The sequence below is a fragment of the Dromaius novaehollandiae genome, chromosome 3 (genome assembly GCF_036370855.1).
Source record: "Dromaius novaehollandiae isolate bDroNov1 chromosome 3, bDroNov1.hap1, whole genome shotgun sequence".
In the NCBI taxonomy this organism is placed as follows: Eukaryota; Metazoa; Chordata; class Aves; order Casuariiformes; family Dromaiidae; genus Dromaius; species Dromaius novaehollandiae.
Window position 1 is genome coordinate 55,684,756 of NC_088100.1, and position 22,033 is coordinate 55,706,788.

The following is a 22,033-nucleotide window of genomic DNA, read 5'->3' on the forward strand; positions in this document are numbered from 1 at the left end:
ACACCATAATAAGCAATGCTGTGAACTTTCTGAATAATCCTTTTTAAAAGTTAAACTTTCACAGCAGTAATTGCCACACGCGCGTTAATAGATATCCCACCTTCACAGCACGCTCTCTCTCTCTCTGTAGCTCTGCACCTACCGCCTCTTCAGTGTTCAGCTTTGGCACTGTTACTACTGCAGTATCTATTCAGTCTCTGGTAGAGAACTGTTACAGGATGTTCATGTGCTGCTGTAGAAGCACGTGCAAGTAACATGCAACAGGCTACCGTAAAAGAGTAAAAAAGATTATGTATAAAATGTAGATATTCTATGTGAAAGAGCAGAAGCTGAACAAAAGACAAACTCTCTACCCTGTAATATCTAATCTTTCTTTGGTAATCTGAAGTTATTTTTAAGCAACAGTTATATAACCAAGTAGAATGATTTTTAGATTAACAAGTCCTATCCCTCCCCCCCAATAAGAGGATAAAGCAATACTTCAGAACAGAAGTCATGCAATCACGTAATTTCATTTCCAGAAATAAAACACCAAGTGAAAACTTATATTGTCACAGGTTTTGGGGTTTTTTTTTTTTGTTTGGGGTTTTTTTGTAGTTTTTTTTTTTTAAGCTTAAGGTCTAAGTCTAAATTGCACTTGCCCTCCTATGAAGGTTGTCTACAGCTTCCAATTCCATTTTCCTCAACAACAAGCCCTTCAGAGTGAAGACATGCAGAAATCAAATATCCCCCTAGGAACCCTCATTAAAAGCAGTGGCTAAAGGAAAAAAAAAATACACTTTGCATGTCACAATATATCTTTCCTCTTTACTTTCCAAATCTGCAAGATACCCATGCCACAACTACCATCCACTTCAAGAGCCACCAGATACTCAACTCTGCTGGCATTACTTCTTCATCCAGAGCTGAAAGACTCTCCAAAAAAAGGGGAGAAGGAAGAAAAATGGGGGGGGGAGGCAACTTGGCCCATCAGAACAGAAATCCACTCCCTGTCCTCCAGAGGAGGAAATCCTAGATATCTTTGCTCTCTAGAAAGACATCCAGGAGTGCAAACATACCTACTCTTCAGCTTTCCCATGCCAAGAAAGACAGAAGTTGCACTTTCCCAACCTGGTATTATCCTGACTCACTAACTTCCTCTAGGCTCCATCTCCAACACCAGTATTCCCAGATTAGCTAAACTGATGCCTTTCAGCACCTGAGCCCCCTCTCCCAAGACACAAGAGGAAAAGGAGGTACGCGAGCGATAAAGGAGAGACCCATGGTAACGCAGGGGGCCAGCTGGAGCCTCAGCACTGCCACAGAGCAGGGTCGTTCCACGCAGCTGCAACCTCTCCTCCTGACTCACGGGCACACCAATCCCTTATGTTTTCTTAACAGCAGTAGCCAAAGCACAGCCAGAAGCAGTGTTTACAACTTAATGTCAAGTAGCTTTAGAAGGCTAAATCCCACTTTCAACTTTCAGGGAGACTGGGGTTCCTGGCTATGTTTTTCAGATCACTCTCCATTTTTGAAAGTTTAATCCCTGCTCTTACTTACATGAGTCTTTAGTTTAAAAACATCATATTCAGGTTGTCTGGTACCCATTTTGCTCACCACTAGACAATGGGTCCCTTATCTTGGCTCATGAGGCACCAGGACAAGCTCCTCCTACCACCAGGAGCAGCAGCTCCCAGCTTCATGCCAGGCTATGTTAGTGTAGAAAATGAGATACATCCTCATCTCCATTCTCTCTACCGGCCTCATCCTCCAACTCCATTTCCTAAAACTCATTTCTCCTACTTGTGCATCAGCTTCATGCACTGCAGTCATCCTTTCAGTTTCTCTCTGCCCAGCCTCCCCTTTGGACCCCAAGCCTAAACTCGTAACAGGTGACGCCTCACAGGCTCTTGCTCTGTAAGGGCACGTGGGTATGAGCTTTTAACCAGATGTAAAGAGAAACCCCTTCCAAGGCAGAAGCAGGTGCCGCAAGCAGCCACTGCAGTGGGGCTGCTGCGGGCACAGTGCCCAGCCAGGCAGAAGCGCAAGAGGCAGCACTGCAGACTGCTCTCTCTGGCCTTCACACTCCTTCACAGCCAGAAGGACTCGGGTCCAACTCTTCCCTCCTTCCTTCTGCTGCAAAGGTCATGCCAGGCCACTATGCACAGCACGCTTTGTGGGCTGCAGCCCTGCCACTGCTACGTACCACTTGGAAGTGGTCGATGTACGATAAGCAGTTAACTTAACAGTTTGGGAGCTCCTGCATCAAACGGTAACCTCTTCCAAGGGCCAGAAACCATACCCAAATATCCCAAAAATTCAGCTACTGCCTCAAGAATAATTTAACTCACTGGGAAAGTCTCTCCCCTTCCGATGCCAATCCCCAAAGGGTAACAGAATAACGTGTTAATAGTAACTTATAATCAACTGGAATAGGTCTGCTGAGGACATAGCAGTCTTGGTGTAAGTAATTACTTACCAACTCTTGGGAAAGGAAGATATGTACATAAAAAAAAAAAATCCATAAAATAAATACTCAAAAGAGCAAAAATACAATGTTGCACAAATAGATCTATTTCTGTATATCCGAACTTCTAAATTCTTAGCTCTGTAACTTTGCCATTCATTTACTATACAAGGTTCTCTCCTTCCATTATTTGAGGACTGAAAACCTTAAGTCCTCGATAAGGAGTCAACAGATCACTGCTGCTGCAGGTCACCACCTGGAACCCAGCTCACAGGGGATTAGCCTTACATCGGATTTCCCCAGAGCTCTGCATTTTCAAAATGAGGTCGCTTTTTATACTTTAAAAATTGAGCATCATTATTCTCATTTCCCACATGAAGAACAGGAGGCAAAACAACTTGCCTGCTATCACTCGGTAATAAGCCTTACTTGTTTCTACCCGCTACTCTCTACGCTGGGTAATACTGACTACCCTGGTGTATTATATGCATTTTAAACCCTGGTGTATTATATGCATTTTAAACTTTGCCAATTCAAGCAAGACAAAAAGAAGGAAGAGACTGAAACAGATAGACCTGGAATTCTCAGGGTTATCCTGTAGCAGCTAAAGACTTAGTTATTGCCAAGAGAATTTGACATTCCCATTACTAACAGAAATGTTTCTGAATGCAACAGCAGCAAAAAGAAGATATGGAAAAAATACTGAAATACACCTTACAAAACTGATTATAACATAGTAAACAAATGTGGAATAATCTGAGTTTTCTTGCAACTTTTACTTCTAAAGCATCTGGCTTTCACCATCACCAGATTCTGGAGACTAATTTTGCACAACAATTTTTACACAAATAGTTAAAGCTGCACAAATAGGCATAGCTGCTTTTCAGTTTTTTGGGGTACTAAAGCATTAAATGCCTCAAATTGAACACCTATCATTCCACCAATCTAGCATCCTCTTTGCAAAAAAGATGAGCAAACGTACCATGAAATATGTGATCATAAACACTGCAACTCTGGCATATAGTATTGCTTTTTTCAGGTAAGCCTGTGAAGCCACAATGCTAAGACAGACAAAAACTGAACACCGTCCAGTTTCTAATACACAACTTCTCTGCAGCATAAAGCAAGGCAGAGGGATTCACACTGCTGTCAGTCCGATTAACAGCCCACCTCCCCGACCCCTCACCTTCCCCCCATATGCTCCAAGGACAAAGTTTTGCTTTTCTTACTAGGACAGTTGATATTTACATTTGTTGGAACAAATACATCTGTAATATTAACAACCTTAATTCAGAGGCTATATTTGGAGCTAAACACAGCATTCTTCCTGCATTGTAAGGGAGGGGGGAAAAAAAAAAAAAAAAAAAAGAATCAGTCAAAAACATAGGACTATTCTTCCTGTTATGTCTGTCATCAAAGCAGCTATGAAAAACATTTTTAGAGGCTAAAGAAAACATGCATGATACACACACTGTATCATTTAAGTAATAATCTAAGTAATATTAATCTACATTTTTCTGGGATATAGCAGATATGCAGATCTTAACTCTTACCAGCAGTTTTGCACCTGCTAGTGGTTTGTCTGTGAAGTAACCATAGTTGTGTAATAGTAGTTACTTACTATCTATACTTGTAAGTCACTTTTTTAGAAATATTCTGATAATTTAAGTCCATTTGTGTCCTTTGAAAGGACTGCCTTAAGGATCCCATTTTAGCTGTAAACCATACCTTAAACACAAAAAAACAAAACACCACAATTACCGAATTAGGAAAGAGCTATATAATGCACAGTACAGTCCTTTATCCTGGCTTTTCCAACTCAAAATATTTAGCTTCACAATCACTTCTATGAAGTATCAAAAGCAGTCTGTTGCTTTTGCATCGCTTTCACTGGTAATTCACACACACACACGATTTTAATTGCTTCCCCCACCTCACCTATGCCAGAGAGAAGATACAAGTTTAATGTCCTAATATTACCATACGTTTTAGAAAATTCTATGAATTAGTACACTAACAAAAATGACGTCTAACTAAATCACAAGAGAAACAAAATACTCATCATTAATTATGATGAAAGTTACTTTAACAGAACGTTTCTCATCCTGAAAGACCAAAAGTAGCTTTGGCAGCTAATACATCAGGCATCATTTGGTCCACCAAACCAAATCCACCTTCCCCAGCATGAAATGCAACACTTGTTTAACACTTGATTACCCCACAGGATCAAATGATACAGACAGTCTCAGACAAAAGACTTGATCCACTTAAGGAAAGAAGAGAACTGTAACCAAACTTCAGCTTGTATACTTGAGACTATTTATGTAGTCATTCCAGATAAAAATAATAGAACATTAAAAACAAAAGAGAAGCCAATACTTAAATGAGGAAGGATTTAAGTTTTGGGATTTGACCATTATTATTATTCTTCTAGAAATCATTTCGGCCTCTCAACTCTGAACAGCATGGGTTATCTTGCACCTAAATGGGATGCTGGTTCAATACCAACAACTGCCCCTGTAGTACCCACCAATTCTCCAACATTACTGAGCAAAACTTTAATGTTTAAGCAAGCATATCATATGACTTCAGAACTGCAAAGTTAGTAGAAGTGCTGCTACCTGTAAAGTTGCCCAGTCCTCTGAGCACTACTTTCTGTGACATGTAATATTAAAGTAAAATAGAGGGTCACTGGTTACGGACAGCTAACAAGCTTGAACAAGAACAAACAGAATTACATTTTTCTTTAAAGAGAGTCTAGCGATGACTTCTCTCTGTCCCCTCATGCAAACTAGAAGCTGGGGGGTTTGTATGCCTGTTTTGTTTTCTGATGTGCACAGTTGTTTTAGCAGAGACAGAGGTGGGAGAGTAGGGAACGTTTCAATTACTGCCTTCGATAATGGAAAGAATTTAGTGTTTATAATTTTATTCCCAGTTGCTGGCTCATCTATCTGGGTATTTATAGTACTCGTCACTATGGCATCCAAGCACATTAGTAGTGCTCTGACCCACACAAAACAATACAAAACTGCTTTTTTTTTCCTGCTCTCCAACCTATTAGAAAACACATCAGTGCTGGTATTACTAGCACACTATGTTCCAAAAATTAAAAATAGAGCTCTCTTAAAAAGCTAGATCCAATTTCACATCTTACTTTTTGATCAAAGCAAACAGGGAACAAAGCACGTCATAAAAAGATGGTGTGGGAGAAAATGAAGTACTCACCAGGACCAGCTCCCTGACTTTGAAACAGAGTAATAAAGTCAGCTCCATAAGCACTAGTTCAGAGGTTCTGAATTGGCTACTTACAACAAATACCCCCGCCCCAAATAATTTAGTCTGTTTTAATGATATTAATAATTAAAGTCATCTTTCACCCAGAGAAACAGAGAGCCATTCTACGCAATGCAGTATCTAATGTGTTTTCCCAGTGTCACCTAATAGTACCAGTAAATCCCTAACATAGCAAGTTGTAATGGCATTCAGCCTCCGTCCAAGCTACCCAGGTGAAATCTGAAACTTTGCAAAGGGTAGCAATTTTAGAAGTTACATACAGATCTTTACATCACCACTCAAGCGATAGAAGGCTATTAATGCACTTCAGCTTTAGGAGAAAGATTGACACAAATTTTTTTGATAAACCAAAAGTAACGTGCTTCACATTCCATAAAATGCTTCTAAAATTGACCACTGTTAAATTCCCTTTCACAGCTCAGGCTGGCATCTGTAGACAGCTCAGGCACAAGTACAATATTGAAATGACAGATCAATGAAAACACCAAAACTGTGCCAATAACATAGTTGTAAATATTGAATGCAAGAACAGTTCCTTAACAAAAAGCCCAAGTAGTTGTTATCCTGTGCTTCTGTACTTTATTTTTAAGCTTTTAATTGGTACTCTTGCTTTTGTAGGCCAATGACCTTAGAAAAAAATAAACATGGTATACTGTATTATGCATATATATGCACACAAATCCTCTCATACAACACATATTCACGAAGCTACCCATAGAAGCACGAGAGAAATGAAGTGACTTAACCAGCATCACATATCAGGAGGTTTCAGAAATGAAATCCATGCTTCCCAGAGTCTGACACACGACTTAAGAAACGCAGAACTCCATCACATTCTCCTTTCCATTGAGTTCCACACCACAACAGCTGAAATAATACCTGCTCATGTAAGTAACAGTTTAATTAATGTTTTTCAACATCTACAGTAAATTAAAGGTATGCTGCTCCCAGGGGAGTAGTGTAAACAAGAACAGCCTCTTGGCACAGAGTCACAGATTTTTAAATCTACCAGCCTATGCTACCTGCCGGAACTAAAGATTTATATATTCGTACCTACTCTCAAACTCCGAAACTCTAAAAACTTCAGAAGTACATATTTAAGAGCCTCTGGATTCTTCACGTTCCTCAACTCCTTCAAAAATATCCCATCCCAAATTCCATTCAAAAAGTAATCAGAAATCCACAGGTACACGCAAAACCTGCAGCTTTTGCTATTCACTCAGTAGACCAAATATATACTGCATTTGCATATCACTTATTGAGACTAGTCTCAACATTTAGAAAAATAAAACAACTCTCCCAAACAGACCTCATTTTACAAACAGAAACATTTTACAAACAAAAAGCACTCCAGCACCATAATGCTGTCATGAAGATATTATAAAAGCAGAAATCCTACCTCTGGAAATGAAGGTCTGTTCCTTCTCTTATTTATACCACGTATTTCTTTTTTTAAAGCCAAAAGATGATTCTCAGGACCACAGCTTTACAAGAATTGAGCCATTAGTATCCTTAGAGGTTATGTCAAAGACTATAGAACATGTTGTCTGGCCAGCAGCAGCCCTTCACCACCATTAAGGAAAAACTATCTCACCTGGGGCAGTTGTGTCAATTGTGAATTGCAGGTAAAGCTAATCCAGCTGAGCACATGGTACAAAATTCCTTTAGCCTAGCCCCCCAAGCATGAAGCAATACAATAATCTGAATATTTGGTGCAGGTGAGGCAGGTTTCCCGGAAAGGCCTGAGCATGAAAAGCATGCTGATCCTGTAGACTACTTCAGGTCACCTTTTTTCCACTCCCTTTTCTCCTTCAGCATTGCAGAGGGAGGGCAGATGGGGCTTTGTGAGAAGAACAGACCAGGGGTACTGAAGCTGGCAGGGCCGATGGGAACTGAAAGGGGAGCTAAGATAACAAAAAAGTTCAGACCATATATCACAGGGCAAGTAACTTCCAGCTCTAGAGAAGCCATGAATTGCCTCACTAATGAACTTTCTGGAGGCTATATTGGACAACAGATAAAAAATTAATAACCCAAGCAGCCTCCACAAAGACTGCTACTGTTTTATTCATGAGGTTTTTTTATTCATGATGATTTTCCTCCTAGTCTACATAGGGCAAAAAGAGTTTCTTCTTGCACAAGCTGCACCAATCAACAGAACAAATGTGCAGTGCAAGTCCCAAACTTTGAGAGAGGTGAGCTTTCCTGCGAACCCATATCATCAGCTTCTGTCTACTTCTCTTCCAAGACTGGTCCTTCCTACATCTCTGAGATCAGATGCACATAAGCATGAGAATAGCCACCTTTTTGAGAGGCCAATCTTTATTTTTTTTACATTAATAACTTTATTTCAATTTCAATTTTTTATTAAAGTTCTCCTAAATGGAAAACAGTTATAATCTAGAACAACAAGGCTTTTGCATATGTAAAAGCAGAAATTTACATGGAGTTTACAGAACTTAATTTACAGTTTACTACCTATTCAAGTTAATTTTAGGTTAGGAAAGTCAGATACACTACACAAACCAGTAGTGTGCATTATGCATACATTTGCCATAGTATTAAGTAAATGATACTTTTAAAAGTATTGCTTTTAAGCATCAGGTTAATACACAACAATTAAATATTATGCTATACTAGTCAATCTTTTATCAGCATGCTCCTTTTACTAAACAGTTCTAAGACGAACTTGCCAGTTCCTACTTTATTACTGCCAAAACCGAAAAAACACCACACATCATTTGAACTCTTAATAATTAATTGTCTCAACATTTTTCAATAAACTTCTGGCCATTAAGCTTTCTCTAACACTTGATCAGAACCACAACTAATGATTTTGGACCACTGTGAATCATACTCCCTTCCTTTCTTAGGTACTCTGAACATATTTTTAATTCACTTTCTGAGCTGAGCTAGTTAGAATTAAAATCTTGTCATTGCTGTCAACAGCGAAGACTGACTGCATATAGATAGCTGATGTAGTGAGGAAGAAAACAGTATTTCTAATAGTGTCACTTCTCAAGGAAAAGCTTACTCCAAATAGGTCTTTCACCCAGTTAAAACTGAGGGGTCTGATTTTCAGCATTTGTACATAAGCTAAAACAATAAACTATCATCCTGTCTGGACTCTCTAGGTGCTCCTGCAGTAAAACTCAAATGGACAGACTGAAACTCTCATGTCACTTTAGACTAACTTAAATAATGGCCTTTTTTTGTATAAAAGATCATTCTATTTTTGAAAATACAAGCTATTTTCAGCCTTTGACAGTGATAGGCTAAACCCTAATGCAAAAGGATGTGTTGCTAACAGTTTATCATAGTCTGGAGGATTTAAAAAACATGCACAGGATGTCCACTCTTATGATTCACAGATCCACATCAAGGATTAAAAAAAAAAAAGTCATCTTGTATACTTAAGAGTAGCAGTCCAAACACAGGGAAGCCTGCATTGTTCTTCACAGCAAGATCCGGGGGGTGGGGTGGGGTATTTAAACTCCATTTTCTTACATCTAGACTTGCTAAAAACACAGTCAATACAAAATTCTGGCTGAAAGGGGAAAAAACAAATCCAAAAAAGATCCAGTCATCCAGAGGAACAAGAAAAACATTGCTGTAGTGTAATAGTAATATGCAGAAAGAGATAAGTTTATGCATCTGTAATCCATAAATGTAACAAATAATAAGCATCTGGCAAGTGTATTTTATTGTTATTGGCTTTTCTATTTCAGGAGTTAAGTGGAGCAGCAGGGAGAACAGTGCACAGGAGAAGGTGCAATTCCTGAACATCAGAGGAGTACTATACATACACTAAACAAAAAGAAATTTATCTTAAATTAGAAAATTACTCCCGTACCCTTTACAGGAAGGCTCAGGTTCCTATTAAACTGACTGAAACAGAATCAGACCCTTAGCACGGTCTTTGGTCTCAGCCCTGCCAGCATAATGGTATCATGACAGTTTAAAAAAATGGATTAATTTCTCTTAAAAGCACATGTTAATTCTTAACGAGATTTAAAGAAAAAGCAAACAAAAAAACCCTACCACTTTCTCCTCTGAGCCAAGTGCTAACATATCATCTATATGAAAAACATTAGTTTGTTACTCACGCTTATTAATAGAAACCTAGAAAAAGCTGCGCAGGTGACTGCTGCCTAGGAATAAAGTGTTTGTGGCAGAAGGAATAAAACACATTGCATTTTTTCTTGGCAGTCAACTTTTTCCCCCCTCTAAAAACTACATAATTTTATTCTTACATACGCATCTAAATTCCCTTGCTTTCTTTTTAAAAATCTCTATTAGCTACCAAGATGAGAAACAAAAACAATATACATGCATACACATAAGACAGTCTTCAGATCTGCACAACTAACATTTCTGGATAGGGCTGCCTCCAAGTGATTTTCTGCAGAAAAAAATGAATATTCACTAAAAAGTGATGCATTACATCAGTTTTATTTGTTTTCATAAGCAAAACGATATGTAAGATTTTCAACTGATTACACAGGATAACTACAGCACAAGAGCATGAAATTGCAGCGGAAAACCACCTTTAATGGAAGCCTTTTTCCCTCCAATGATTTCAAAATAGTCAAGAGGCAAGTACATACTTTAAGAGGTTTGTTATCAATAGAGGGTCCTAAAATAACCTAACAAACCTTCGCAGAGCCTGCATATGGTCACTTCATCACAGAGGATTTGGCTAAGAGTGGGGGAGGGGGGGGAGAGGAAAGGATTTAAGGATTTCACAGTAGATAGGGAAGTTATATTTTTTGCTTCTGGGTTGCTTAAAAAAAGGGGAAACAAAAAGTTTCCTCCCACAGGGGCCAGGGTCTGTTCTGCTGTCCACAGGATGAATCTGAACTTCCACATTCTAAGCAGATTTCGCTCCAAACAAAAGCTGAGGACCTATAGCCAGGCAAAAAGACCTAACCTGAAGCCAAATTTTAAGAAAAGCGGAAAGAGCATCATAGGCAGAAAACTGAGGAGTTCAAAGAGATTGCATGAAAGACTTATTACTGAAAAAGAAAATATTTGCCTTTCAGATTCACTCTTTCAAAGCTTAAACATTATTTTTTTCAGTAATACTGCTAAGTCATCAAGACACAGAAGTTTTTTTTTTTTTAATTAAAATATAGCCTTACATTTTCTTAGCAACTGGCTTCAACCTCAGGCATACTCAGATGCCTTGTGTCTGCAGCACCATTCCTCTGCTCTTCTGTTGTGAAGTTACAGAGGTGAGAAGAGCTTCTTTCAAGTGAAACAGGGAGAAAGGCGTGAGGGTCCCAACCCTCACCCGCAATCGAAAGGTTAATTACTGCCATATTTCCCTGAGCACCCTGCTGCCAGGAGGGAACACAGAGCCTCCAGTCTTGTGCTGCTCCCCCCCCCCCCCCCCCACCAGTATGAACACTACTGATGCTGTCTGGGTCTTAACAACAGACCAACAAGAAAAGGCATCTTAAGCAAGAAGTTCAATTCAACCCAGTTTTGAACCCATATACCAACTGCTGATGCTCATATCACTCTGTGTTACCTGACATATCCCAATGAACACAAAAAATAGTTCATCTGGAGTTAGCAAAAAGTGGACCAGAAAGGCTCGTCTCTACATTTTGCATATAGGAGACTAGTCTACAGACTATGTACTGATCTCCCCCCCCCGCCGATAATTTTAACACAGTATTTACATTATCTTTTGTACACAGTGTTAAAGCTAAATTTCAAATGCAGAAACATCTACTTGGGAGTAGATTTTCTCTTCTCCTGACTTATTCATACTGATTCCTCTTTAAACACAACTAGATTTTGAATTAAAAACCTTTTTCCTTGCACCATATCCCCCCCAAAAAACTTACTACTGTGAAGTAGAACAACAACAAAAAAGTAAAATTATGAGCTATCAGACCAATTCAATTCACTTATACCAATGGTACCAATGGAAAGTCCGTTTTCTGCAGTAATGACTGAATCCTGTTTAGCACCTAGTTACTGTTTAGTTTTCTTCAATATCAAATACTTTCACTTACAATGGATTAATAACAGAATACTGACTATTTTTACATTTCTGTATTTTAGCTGAAAATACACAAGTGCTTTAAACTGGAAAGTATCACCTTCCTGCCAGACACACTCTCCATCAGAGCTAGAGGTGCATCATCATGACCGACTTGGATAAATCGGCTATTACATATAGGCAAGTACCGCAGCAAGACATGACTCCTCGAGTTGTCCAAACCTGAAGTTACATGCTAGTGCTCAGAGTCTGCAGGATGAGGCTGTGAAATAGGGTCACACCTTCCAGCTACTACAAGATTAAACTCAGAAGCAACCCTTGTGAACAATGCGAGACTACAAACAATACAACCATCAGCTCGAGAGGCTTTAAAAGTCCACTGGCAATGTAAACACTATAGAGCAGAGAAATTATTTAACATCATAGCATACAGGTGATTGCAAAAAGGAAGTTGCAAATAAGACTGCAATGGGAAGATGACATTTTATTTATTGCACACTTTCTCAGGTCTACAATGGTCAGGAAAACTAATATCTACATTTAAAGGAAAAAACATTTTTAAGAGAATATCTCATTACCGTAACACTATCTAAAACAGAAATGACTCATTACATTGATATCCTAAAAAGATTTGCTCATCTAACTACTCTCTTCCTAGGATTATTGCAAACTCTGCTCATCTCAAATTACATGTTCTAGCGATCTTTCCAGTCCAAACGAATAAACACATGTATACAACCTTTTAATACAATGCCTTAAAAAATGAAGGACTAGGAAGGAAGTAAGAAACTATAGGGAAAAGAGTACTGATAGCTTGATAAAATGTAAGAGAATATTAGCCAAGTGCACATTTAAAAGAAATTTTGTAGACTGAAGAATGGCTCCCTTTCAGTGGCAATGAAATGACCTCTGCCCAGCTGACTACACTTCCGCAATGCAGCCTTCCTCGACTGCAGCTGACACACATGCGATTATTGCCACAGCAAAATCTTACCATGTCAGCCCTTTAAAAGAAAGAGAGAGAAAAAAAGATGGGGGGGGGGGGAAAAAAAAAAAACTTTTACAATCTTTGCATTTGGGGGGAAAAAAGCAAAACATTTTTCTTCAAGTTTGATTCTATAGGAAGCATTTAAAATGGTCAAAAGAAAAAAGTACTGTGATAATAATAACTGCTTTAACAACAAAAACAAAAGAGATTTTTAGGCAGTTCTCAAAGGAAGTCAACATATAAAAGCAACAGAAGTGCACCTATTCTGCCTGAAAACTCTCAGATCTGCTGTTACCAACCATCATTTTGGAGATGTTACTGCAAACTGAAAGAACAGTTGCCTGTCTGCCCAGAGTTTCAGTTTTGCATTTTCTTCCTCCTCCTCCCTCCTTTCAATCCACTCCCAACCCCAATTCAAAACTATTTCATTTCATCTGAAACCTTGGGTAGCTATTCACACTTCTCATTTGCTGCTCAACACACATTCTTCACACACACCCACATACATACACACACACTCACTCACTCTTCCCCTAACCTGAAGGAAGCGAGATCGAGGCAGTAAACATGCTTCATGTGCGAGTGCTCAGTGCACACTGTTCTTCCTCGCTACTGTCCTTATTACTGCTCAAATCCATCTAAAAAGCCCATCTGACTGAGCACAGAGAAACACAAATGAGGCTCTGAAAATGATTTTCATTAAGAGGTAGGGGTTTTTTTACATTTTACTTCAAAGGTTTTTACACAAACTATCATCACTATGCCAAAATCACAGCTAAAATATGTTAAACACACTGACTTTATACAAAAAGAATAAAAAGACTAAGAGTATTATCTCTGCTTAATCACTCAGATAGCAACAGATCTTTTGAATAAAGACTAAGAGCAAAGAAAAAGCTGTCCAGAATTAGGTGGTGGTGTAAAACTGTTAGAAAAGAAGGATTTACAAACCTTTCTCCAGGGACTACAACCAGCCTTCTCTGCCAAGTCTAGAGCCAGAAGGCCGGGCAGCGCCAGCAGTCCTTTCCATGCTCAGCAGGAGGCTAAGCCACTCACTGTGTACAGCCCAAGTGACTATGGTCTATCACTAATCTCACTACTTCATTTATAGCGGTAAGGATTAAAAAGGAGTCATGTGATTTTTTTCAGGGAAGGCTGCAAATGCTGCTTGAATTTAAATAAATATATACGCCAGAGACTGAGTAGTTACAAAGTATCCTTTCAGCATCCATACACAGGTAGCTTAAGGTTCAAAATTTTCCCCTCTTGCAATTCTCTAATCTCATTCCTGTTACACTCCAGGAGACCCCAAGGTACAGAACTGCTGAATGTACACCCAAAGGCTTTCTTTCATGTAACAGTAACAAGGGCATGTGCAAAGTCCTCCATAACATTTCTCAGTAAGACATAATGCTTAGTATTCCCAGGCCCCATAATGCTAACCTAAGTATCGACAAGATCTTTGCATGATCCTCATGTCAGCTTTAAATCCACTTTTCCCACCAGAATGCCAGATATACACCACATTGCAAGAGATACGGATTACGTGACTTATTAAAAATAACTCCCCTAGACTTCACCTTGGCCAGCATTACTTCTCTGAATTGGTGTTTCATGTGACCACCTACTCCGAAACCGTTTGTGGTTTATAAGGCTGACACAGATTTAGCTTTTGAGACCCACCCTTAGTAGCAGAAGCTGCACTGTACATATGAATAAATACTAAATCATTCCCTCCTTTACTCTGAAGGCAAGGAAAAATTTACTGAAGGAGAGTGGGGAGGCAGGAAGCAAACACATCCTTAAGAGGAAAAATCCCACTTTATTTCCTTCCTGTAAACCAGGAAATCACTTTCGGGGGGGGGGGGGGGGGAAGAATGACATGACACCAAAATGCCCCCCAAGAATGGAGATGCTTATCTGCATGGATTAGGAGCAAGAGCCTTCCTGTCTGACAACTGCATGGCTACATACAGTTACGCTGATGGCTATGCCAGTGCTTTCATGATCAAATGCCCACATTTCCTGTTCTAATGCAATTATTTAAGACAATTCTATGTGTCTGAAGGCCGCACTAAAGTCAGTTTATTCAAGGGCACAATCAGTTTCCATCTCAACATGTGTTATGTGGACAGGGTCCATATTTAGCACATTAACCTCTCACACACCCTTATATTTATTCACTATCTGAACCACATTCACCACGCTCAAAGAGCTGCATAAGTTTCCAAAGTACGTATGACAAAAATACATTTTTGCACATATGACAGTAAATACTGCCATATCCTAAGTAAGCACATTTTATTTTCAGTATTTCCAATTAGAAGAAACAGAAGTGGTTATTTTAAAAAATCAGGTACTGATGTTAGCTGAAGGCAAAATTCACCAAGTTTAATGGGCATAAATACTCTCACTAGCAGGAGGAAAAAAACCTGCTCATAATTTTTATGAGAGGCATACTGAGCATGTGCATACTAACAGCTTGTTCATATGGGGAAACTATCAGGAAAAAAAGGCAAAGTATGAAGTCAAAGTAGCACCTATTTCTCTCTGCAGGACACATTCACGTGGGGAACCAGTGAGGGCCTTTAGTTTAGTCCCATTTCAAATTCAAAGTACACAAGTTCAGACAGGGAGTACTACAGTCATTTGAGGCAATCTCCCCATGTCTTTTTTTTACTGGAAACTTATTAGCATCATTTTTTTCCCTATCCATTAAATCCTGGAAATGTATTATTAGAAATAATCCGTATTTACATTTTGGTCAGACTCTATCACCCCTCTCCCCCTAAACAATCAGTCAAAACCCTGACCATTAAATACTTATGTTTCCCTCAGAAATACAGACTCTTTCCTTTTATCAAGAGATGACAGTATCTCTTCTAGAAGAAAGAGTTTAATTCAGGTTTTAGCAGAGTGTGCATTTCTGATTGTCAGGGTAGATAATATCCCGGTAAGGCAGCAAGCCGGACTCGCAGAAGGCAGCGCACTGCTGCAGAACACGAGACTTGGCAAGCGAGGAGGAAGGAACCCAAGGAAGAACGGCTCCAGCGTAATTTTTTGCTTCCCCCCAAACAGTGCAGCTACTCCACCAAAGTTATGCCACTACTCGCCAGGCTCCAAAAGTCTTAAAGATTGACCTTAACACAGAAAAGTTCAGGGATTTTTCTGAAAATGCATCATGTTCCAAAATTATCAAACCCAGAAGACAACGAGCAAAAAAGGACCCTTGCCAGCTCTCAAGATTCAAGATCCTCCTGCTGTTGTACCTTCCTGACTTGCATCGACATGGACAGCACAAATTAGTAACACTTGACCCATGTGCATTCTCACTCCCACTCTCTTTAGCAAAATACTGAACTAAACAAAGCAGCAACACCTCTTAAGTTATTCATAATTACATTTTTTCTGCTGAAATTCAGTTCTACCTTTGCCTAAGTTATGTTCAATAGCTATACTTATTAACTTTTAGGTTTTTTACTTCAGCCAGGGGAGGGGGGGGGAAAAAAAGATTTTAGAATACTACGCTGAGGAGGAAGGCTTGAAATAGCAAAATAAAGTAACTTCAGAGCTGGCTGCACCGTGTTCCCTGGTGTATCAAGAAACACTGCAATTAAATTGAACTAATTAGATTTTTTTAATAAGTTTAAAAGGTAGCAAATTCAGCTCAAAATGAGAGACAAGAGACTCCTCTGGGCCTCATAACATTAAAACAACTTCCTATTCTATCATTTAAATATTCCAGAGAAGTCACGTCTATGCAGAGCGTAACAACAATATATCAAGCATGCTGCATGAAGTCTGTGATATTCCCCAAACCACCACTTGTGAAATTCCCTTCCCAAAGGCAGCCTTTCTATATAACTAAGGAACAACGTCTTAAATTGTTAACAGACCACTTTTATTCAGATTTCTATACGAAAACAGGCACACCTACTCAACTATCTTCAATCAGCATTTCTAAGAGGCTTAATTTTAGAAGTTAAAACAAACTAGCAGAAAACCAAATCCCCAATAAAAAAGTGACAGCTCTGCCTTCTGAGTCAGATCTCTCTCCCTTCCAGAAAAGCAAACAGTTGTATAAATTTTCATGCCTGTTCGCTTGCAAGCAGGCCAAGAACCATATTTACTAAAAGAGCAGAAGATATAATTTTTAAGGATCTTTCTACTGCACATCAAGTTTATCTGCCAGAGAAAAATGTCTTGGCCTGCCAGACCCCCAGTATCTAGTTCATACCCTCATGTTCAGAAAGCCAAAGTCAGGCACTAGTCCTGGGAAAAAGCTTTGTTGAATTTACAACCCATTTCATTTCTAATGAGCACCTGATTCACAGATTAAGTGCCTGAAATAAAAAAAAAAGTCTGAAAAATGCTTAAATTTATAGACTTCAAGCTTCTTACATAAATGGTAATGAAAGAATGGTGATATGCAGCCTGTTCTGATGGCTGGCTAGCATAGGTGTACAGTGATTACTACTGGAAATGTTATTATTGCTGCTGGAGCATAAGAAACACTGTTGTGTTTCATGAATGTGTTGTACATTTCCGTATAGTATTACACTTTTTTCCCCCCAAATACACATTTTAAAGGGTAACAGAAGCACTTTAATCTGGAATGTGCATTTTAAGTGATCAGAAAAGTAGAGAGTCATAATTCACAAGTTTATCATCAAGTTTCCTGCATCAAAAGAATTCAAATATTTAGTCTTACAACTCTTTCCAAAATGTGCTTCCATTTGAAAAGCTTTCGAGTTGTACAAAGATAAGACACAAGATCCTCTAACTGACAATGTTTTCAGACCTCCACTTTTTCCACCGAAGAAGAGGTTTTTTTCTGCCACCCACCTCCTATTAACCCTTTTTTCCTCTTTTAGCTTCAGTTCTGAAAAAGTAATGATAATCTTTTGGCCATGCCTGCAATTCAGGAGAGAGCCTATATCCGAAGAACTACACACAGTGTAGCCATCAGCTGTCTGACATTGGGAGGTTTTCTTTCTGTCCCTACTAAGCACAGGCTACAAATTTTGTATTTGCTGGTTTCAGAATTGCCAGAGAGAAGGAAAACAGAAACAAGACACTTCAGATAGTCGGTGGCCAAAAGCTGATCAACTGTCAGTGAAGACTAAAACCTTTTCTTCCACATGATTCTTCCTGAACACAACCTCCTATTCTAGAAGTGCTAGAAAGTTTCCAGTTTCATAGGTTCTGCATTTCATTTCTCCTATCTTTTTAAAAAGTATGAGATTTTTCTAAAGACTCACTGCAATCACTGCCCAGGATTTAGCTATTCAGTCAGACTTGTAAATCAACTTTAATATTACCGTTTTCATACAAGCAGAGGGAAGTTTAAAAAGAAAAGAACATGGAAGAGATCGTATCAAAACCTTTTCATCCTGTTCCATATAGAACACAGTAATTATTTTTATCTTGCTTAGATGCTATCTGTACCCAGAAACACTTACTGACAAGAACAAAACAAAACACATTAACAGTACTTTACACAAAGATAAAAATGCCTTTTTACATGAATCCTTAAATTAAGAACAGACTGAATTAGGAGTTTAAGACCTGTTCTACCCAAATTAACATTCCAACATCTATGCTTTATAAATTTCCCTCTTCAGCTGTACCTCCCCTCCCCAGCTCTCACCAATATTGCTCAACTTCCACAATGAAACTCAACTAGTCATTTCATTTCCTAATTTTCCTATCTTTGCACAAAACATTCAGACAACCAGTGGAATACATTTTAATGCAGAAGGCTTCTCTTCTTATTGGCTTTGTCAAAACCCATTTCCCCTCCAAGCCACAGAGGTTTTAGCCCAGCACACAAGCCACCTGGCACTACTGCAGTTTCAGAGAAGGAATGCTCCGGAAATAAAGTATGAGTTAGGAGATGAATTTAAAGGAATATTTAACATATGAGGAAAAACAGTGAAAACAGACTCAAAATGTATTTGAACTCCATATTCTGCACCAGTGTATTTACTAGTAACTAACATCTGCACAACTGAACTAAGCTGCAATTTACAACATTAAAATAGGTTAACATTAACTCTGAAATTCAGCTTTCGATTTTCAACAGGCTCAGTAGAAAGGAAATAGCAAAGCCACATTTCATTCTCTGAGCATTGCTAAAAATTGTAATGATCTGCTGACTTGCGAAAAAAATTCCTCTCTGCAAAGTCCCCAAAGGCTCCTTCCCAAGCACCACATTGAGAGCAGATGGGCAGCATCAAGTCTGCAATTACAAACCTGGCCTGGCAATCCCACAGAAATCACAATATTGGCGTGGGGGAGGAAGGCCTGAGAGATGCAGACAACTAGGTACCTTAGGCAATTGTGCTTTGTACTAAAAATATATGTACGCTCAAGTCTGTCATATACTCCTTCCATTAACTTGCATTTTACATTTATGTTTCCCTCCTTTTTTTATTTAATGTTTTCTAGTATTGTAAGTTGTTCAAACATGGCAGCGGGAAACTGATGAGATTAAGGGTAGGGTAACATTGCTTATAGTCAAAGTATTCCCAGATGCACAAAATTAGTGTACAAGATGTAGCATTTTTTCCCTTCTTTTTTATTTTCTGGTGAGGAACTTCAAAAGCTGCTTGTAAGAACACTCTACGGAAAGCACGCACATGGGCAGAGCCATTAGTTAACTTGGTAACACGTGATTAACAAATGTGTTTTGAGAGTTACTGTATCAGGCCCCACCACCACCTTAACAGCATTTGTTCTGTTCTCCTCTTCAGTCACAATAACATCTGATGAAGAGGTGCTATTTCATTTCCTCTCCTTCCTCCCATCCCTCAAATGGGGAAGCCCTCAAAAAAAAAATATTTTTATTCAAATGCTGCATCTTAAAACACTGTTCTACAACACTTGGGCAAGTCAGCTTGTAAATATACATATAGTGTCCATGAGAGAGCTTTATTCTACCCTACATCCCTTAAAAAAAAAAAAGTAGTAAGGCTTCCCCACTGAATATCAATTTTACATTTCAGTTTTACATCAAAGAATTTGAGTAAAACCTTTATTTTGCCAGAGTTCGTAAAGGTTTAAAAGCAAAAGCAGGCCAAAAGCAAGCTGTGAGGACTTTCCTCCAGAGATATTTTCCAAACACCAGATTCAAGACAACGAGGGTGAAAAGGATTCCCGTATGTGCAAAGGGGTCTAACAGACTTAACTCTGACAGATTCAGACCTATCTTCAGGAGTCCTCGGGCTTCCTATAGATGCTTTGGTCTCACACTGATTCAGGGTTGCTTAATCCACTTCTTCAAATCCCTGTTCTTCCTAATCGCAGCTACCCAGGATTCTTTTTGCAAAAATTACCAAGTATAGAAAGGCCTTGGAAAAAAGCCTGCTACAGTCCCACTTTCATTACCTTACTCTTCAAAAATCTTACACAGAAGTTAGGCTGGGAAGGGAAGATGACTTGGAGGCTTATTACTGCCTAGTGTCCTTCTCATTCAGGCTTAATTATTACCACCACTAGCTATAGGAGGATGGCAATGTTACGGAGATGCTGCTACTGTAGAGGGCAAACCCCTCCCTGACAAGAACAACTTCAAGCAATCATGACTTTATCCAAACTGAGTTTTACCAATCCTTAGATACTGTTTATTTACATTGAAGATCTTTGACTATCTGCCAAATACCATGCAATAAAATGTAAATGTATTTCTCAGAAGTGACTAAGAAATGAGAAGACAACATCCCCCATTTTCCCCCAGTCCCATGAGTAAGCTTTCTTTGCTGACACATACAATAAATACCAGAAAGCTTTGTCCTTTCATCAACACCCTTAAAGTTTTTCTACTTATTCCCAATTGTAGAATCAAGAGATCTAATAAGAGGTATTACTTCTCTGTACAGTAATTATCAAAGGATATAACACTAGTATAAGCTTTGAGGCAGAGATGTGAGTTAATGAACACAACTCATGCAAAAGAAAATTAATTATTCCTTACCAAAGCAATGACTTGATCTGATCAGGGAAATACATAACTGCATGCTCTCAACAGCTTCAGAAAAGTAACAGCATTTTAGGAAACACACCTTTCAAATTTTTTGGATTGTTTCTCTCTCAGAAACATCCAAATTTCAATGATGTCAACTCACCTTCCACACTATCTGAACAGGAGGTACCAATCCCAGTGTCTCCACTGTCGGAAGCTATACTATGTCTTCTGACAGGATTGCTTTGACCGCTTGACGAAATGCTTGTGGACTGCCACAGGGATTCAGTACCAGGTAACCATCCCACTGAGGAATAATCTGGGCCTATAAAGAAAGAAGTCAGAAGTCTGTCATTATAGATACAGTAGAGAAGTCAACAACAAAATACTGGTCAAGATGAAAACTAAGCTCTGTTTCCTAGTTCAGGTTTGAATCCGACTCTGCACCAACATTTTAGAGTTTCCCATTAGAATCCCTTAGTTAGGTGAAAATTTCTCAACAAACTCCAGTAAGTACATTTTATTCTTTAAAAACCATGAACCTTAAACCATTCTTGCACTTATTTTACCAATTTACTTATCATATGTTTCCTATCTTAGGACTGATTCTCAGCCCAAGGCAGGATTTTGCTTTGGAAGCATATGACTACACACAGACATGAAGGAGTTTGGGGAACAGAAACCAGTTGAAGATTTTGCTGTTGAAAAACAAACACAGTCATTTCAAACTACACATGAACTACACAGCCTAGATGATAAAATAAACTAAACCAGCAATAGAACAGTTAACAGAAAAAAATTTTGGTAACACTGAAATTTAGTGAATGACTTCAGATACCAGTGTTATCAAAAAACGGACTACCAACTCGAGCAGCACATACTAGCTGCACGCAAGTTGTCTTTGTGAGATATCTATAAATCTAGTGGTTTTTTTCATTTTGGTTATTTTGATTTTTTTCTAAGTTACAGTTAAAAGATTCAGTTCTAAAGCACAATTCAGATCAGCAAATAGCTCTGCCATTCAAAGAATTTTTGAGAATATGCTGCCTATTTTATAATCAAAGTACAAATGAAAGTACACAGATTTCAACTCCAGAGGATATCGAAGTTTTCTATAACCAATATATAAATCTGAGCATTGTTTACAGGAAGAATACTGATTGCCATATTTGTGCTTCATTCCAGAGAGCCACATTAAAAAAAATTTTTTTTAAGAAATATATAGCCTGCATTTGATTTTATATTAATCACACACATGCACGTCCCCTCTAGCAGTTAGCTTTGCGTAACACTTTCAACAGGAAATGACTCATGAAGAAGTATCAGTTC

The 22,033-nt window shown here is 38.7% G+C and overlaps 1 protein-coding gene across 4 annotated transcripts in view; it reads right to left on the minus strand.

Moving 5' to 3' along the window:
* The window catches only part of CEP85L (centrosomal protein 85 like), a 142,492-nt gene that overhangs the window by 82,066 nt on the left and 38,393 nt on the right, over positions 1-22,033 (minus strand). For all 4 annotated transcript variants that reach the window (XM_026123515.2, XM_026123513.2, XM_064508920.1 and 1 more), the window contains exon 2: positions 20,868-21,029. In XM_026123515.2, the coding sequence (XP_025979300.1) occupies positions 20,868-21,029 (162 nt within the window). The remainder of the gene's footprint in view (positions 1-20,867; positions 21,030-22,033) is intronic.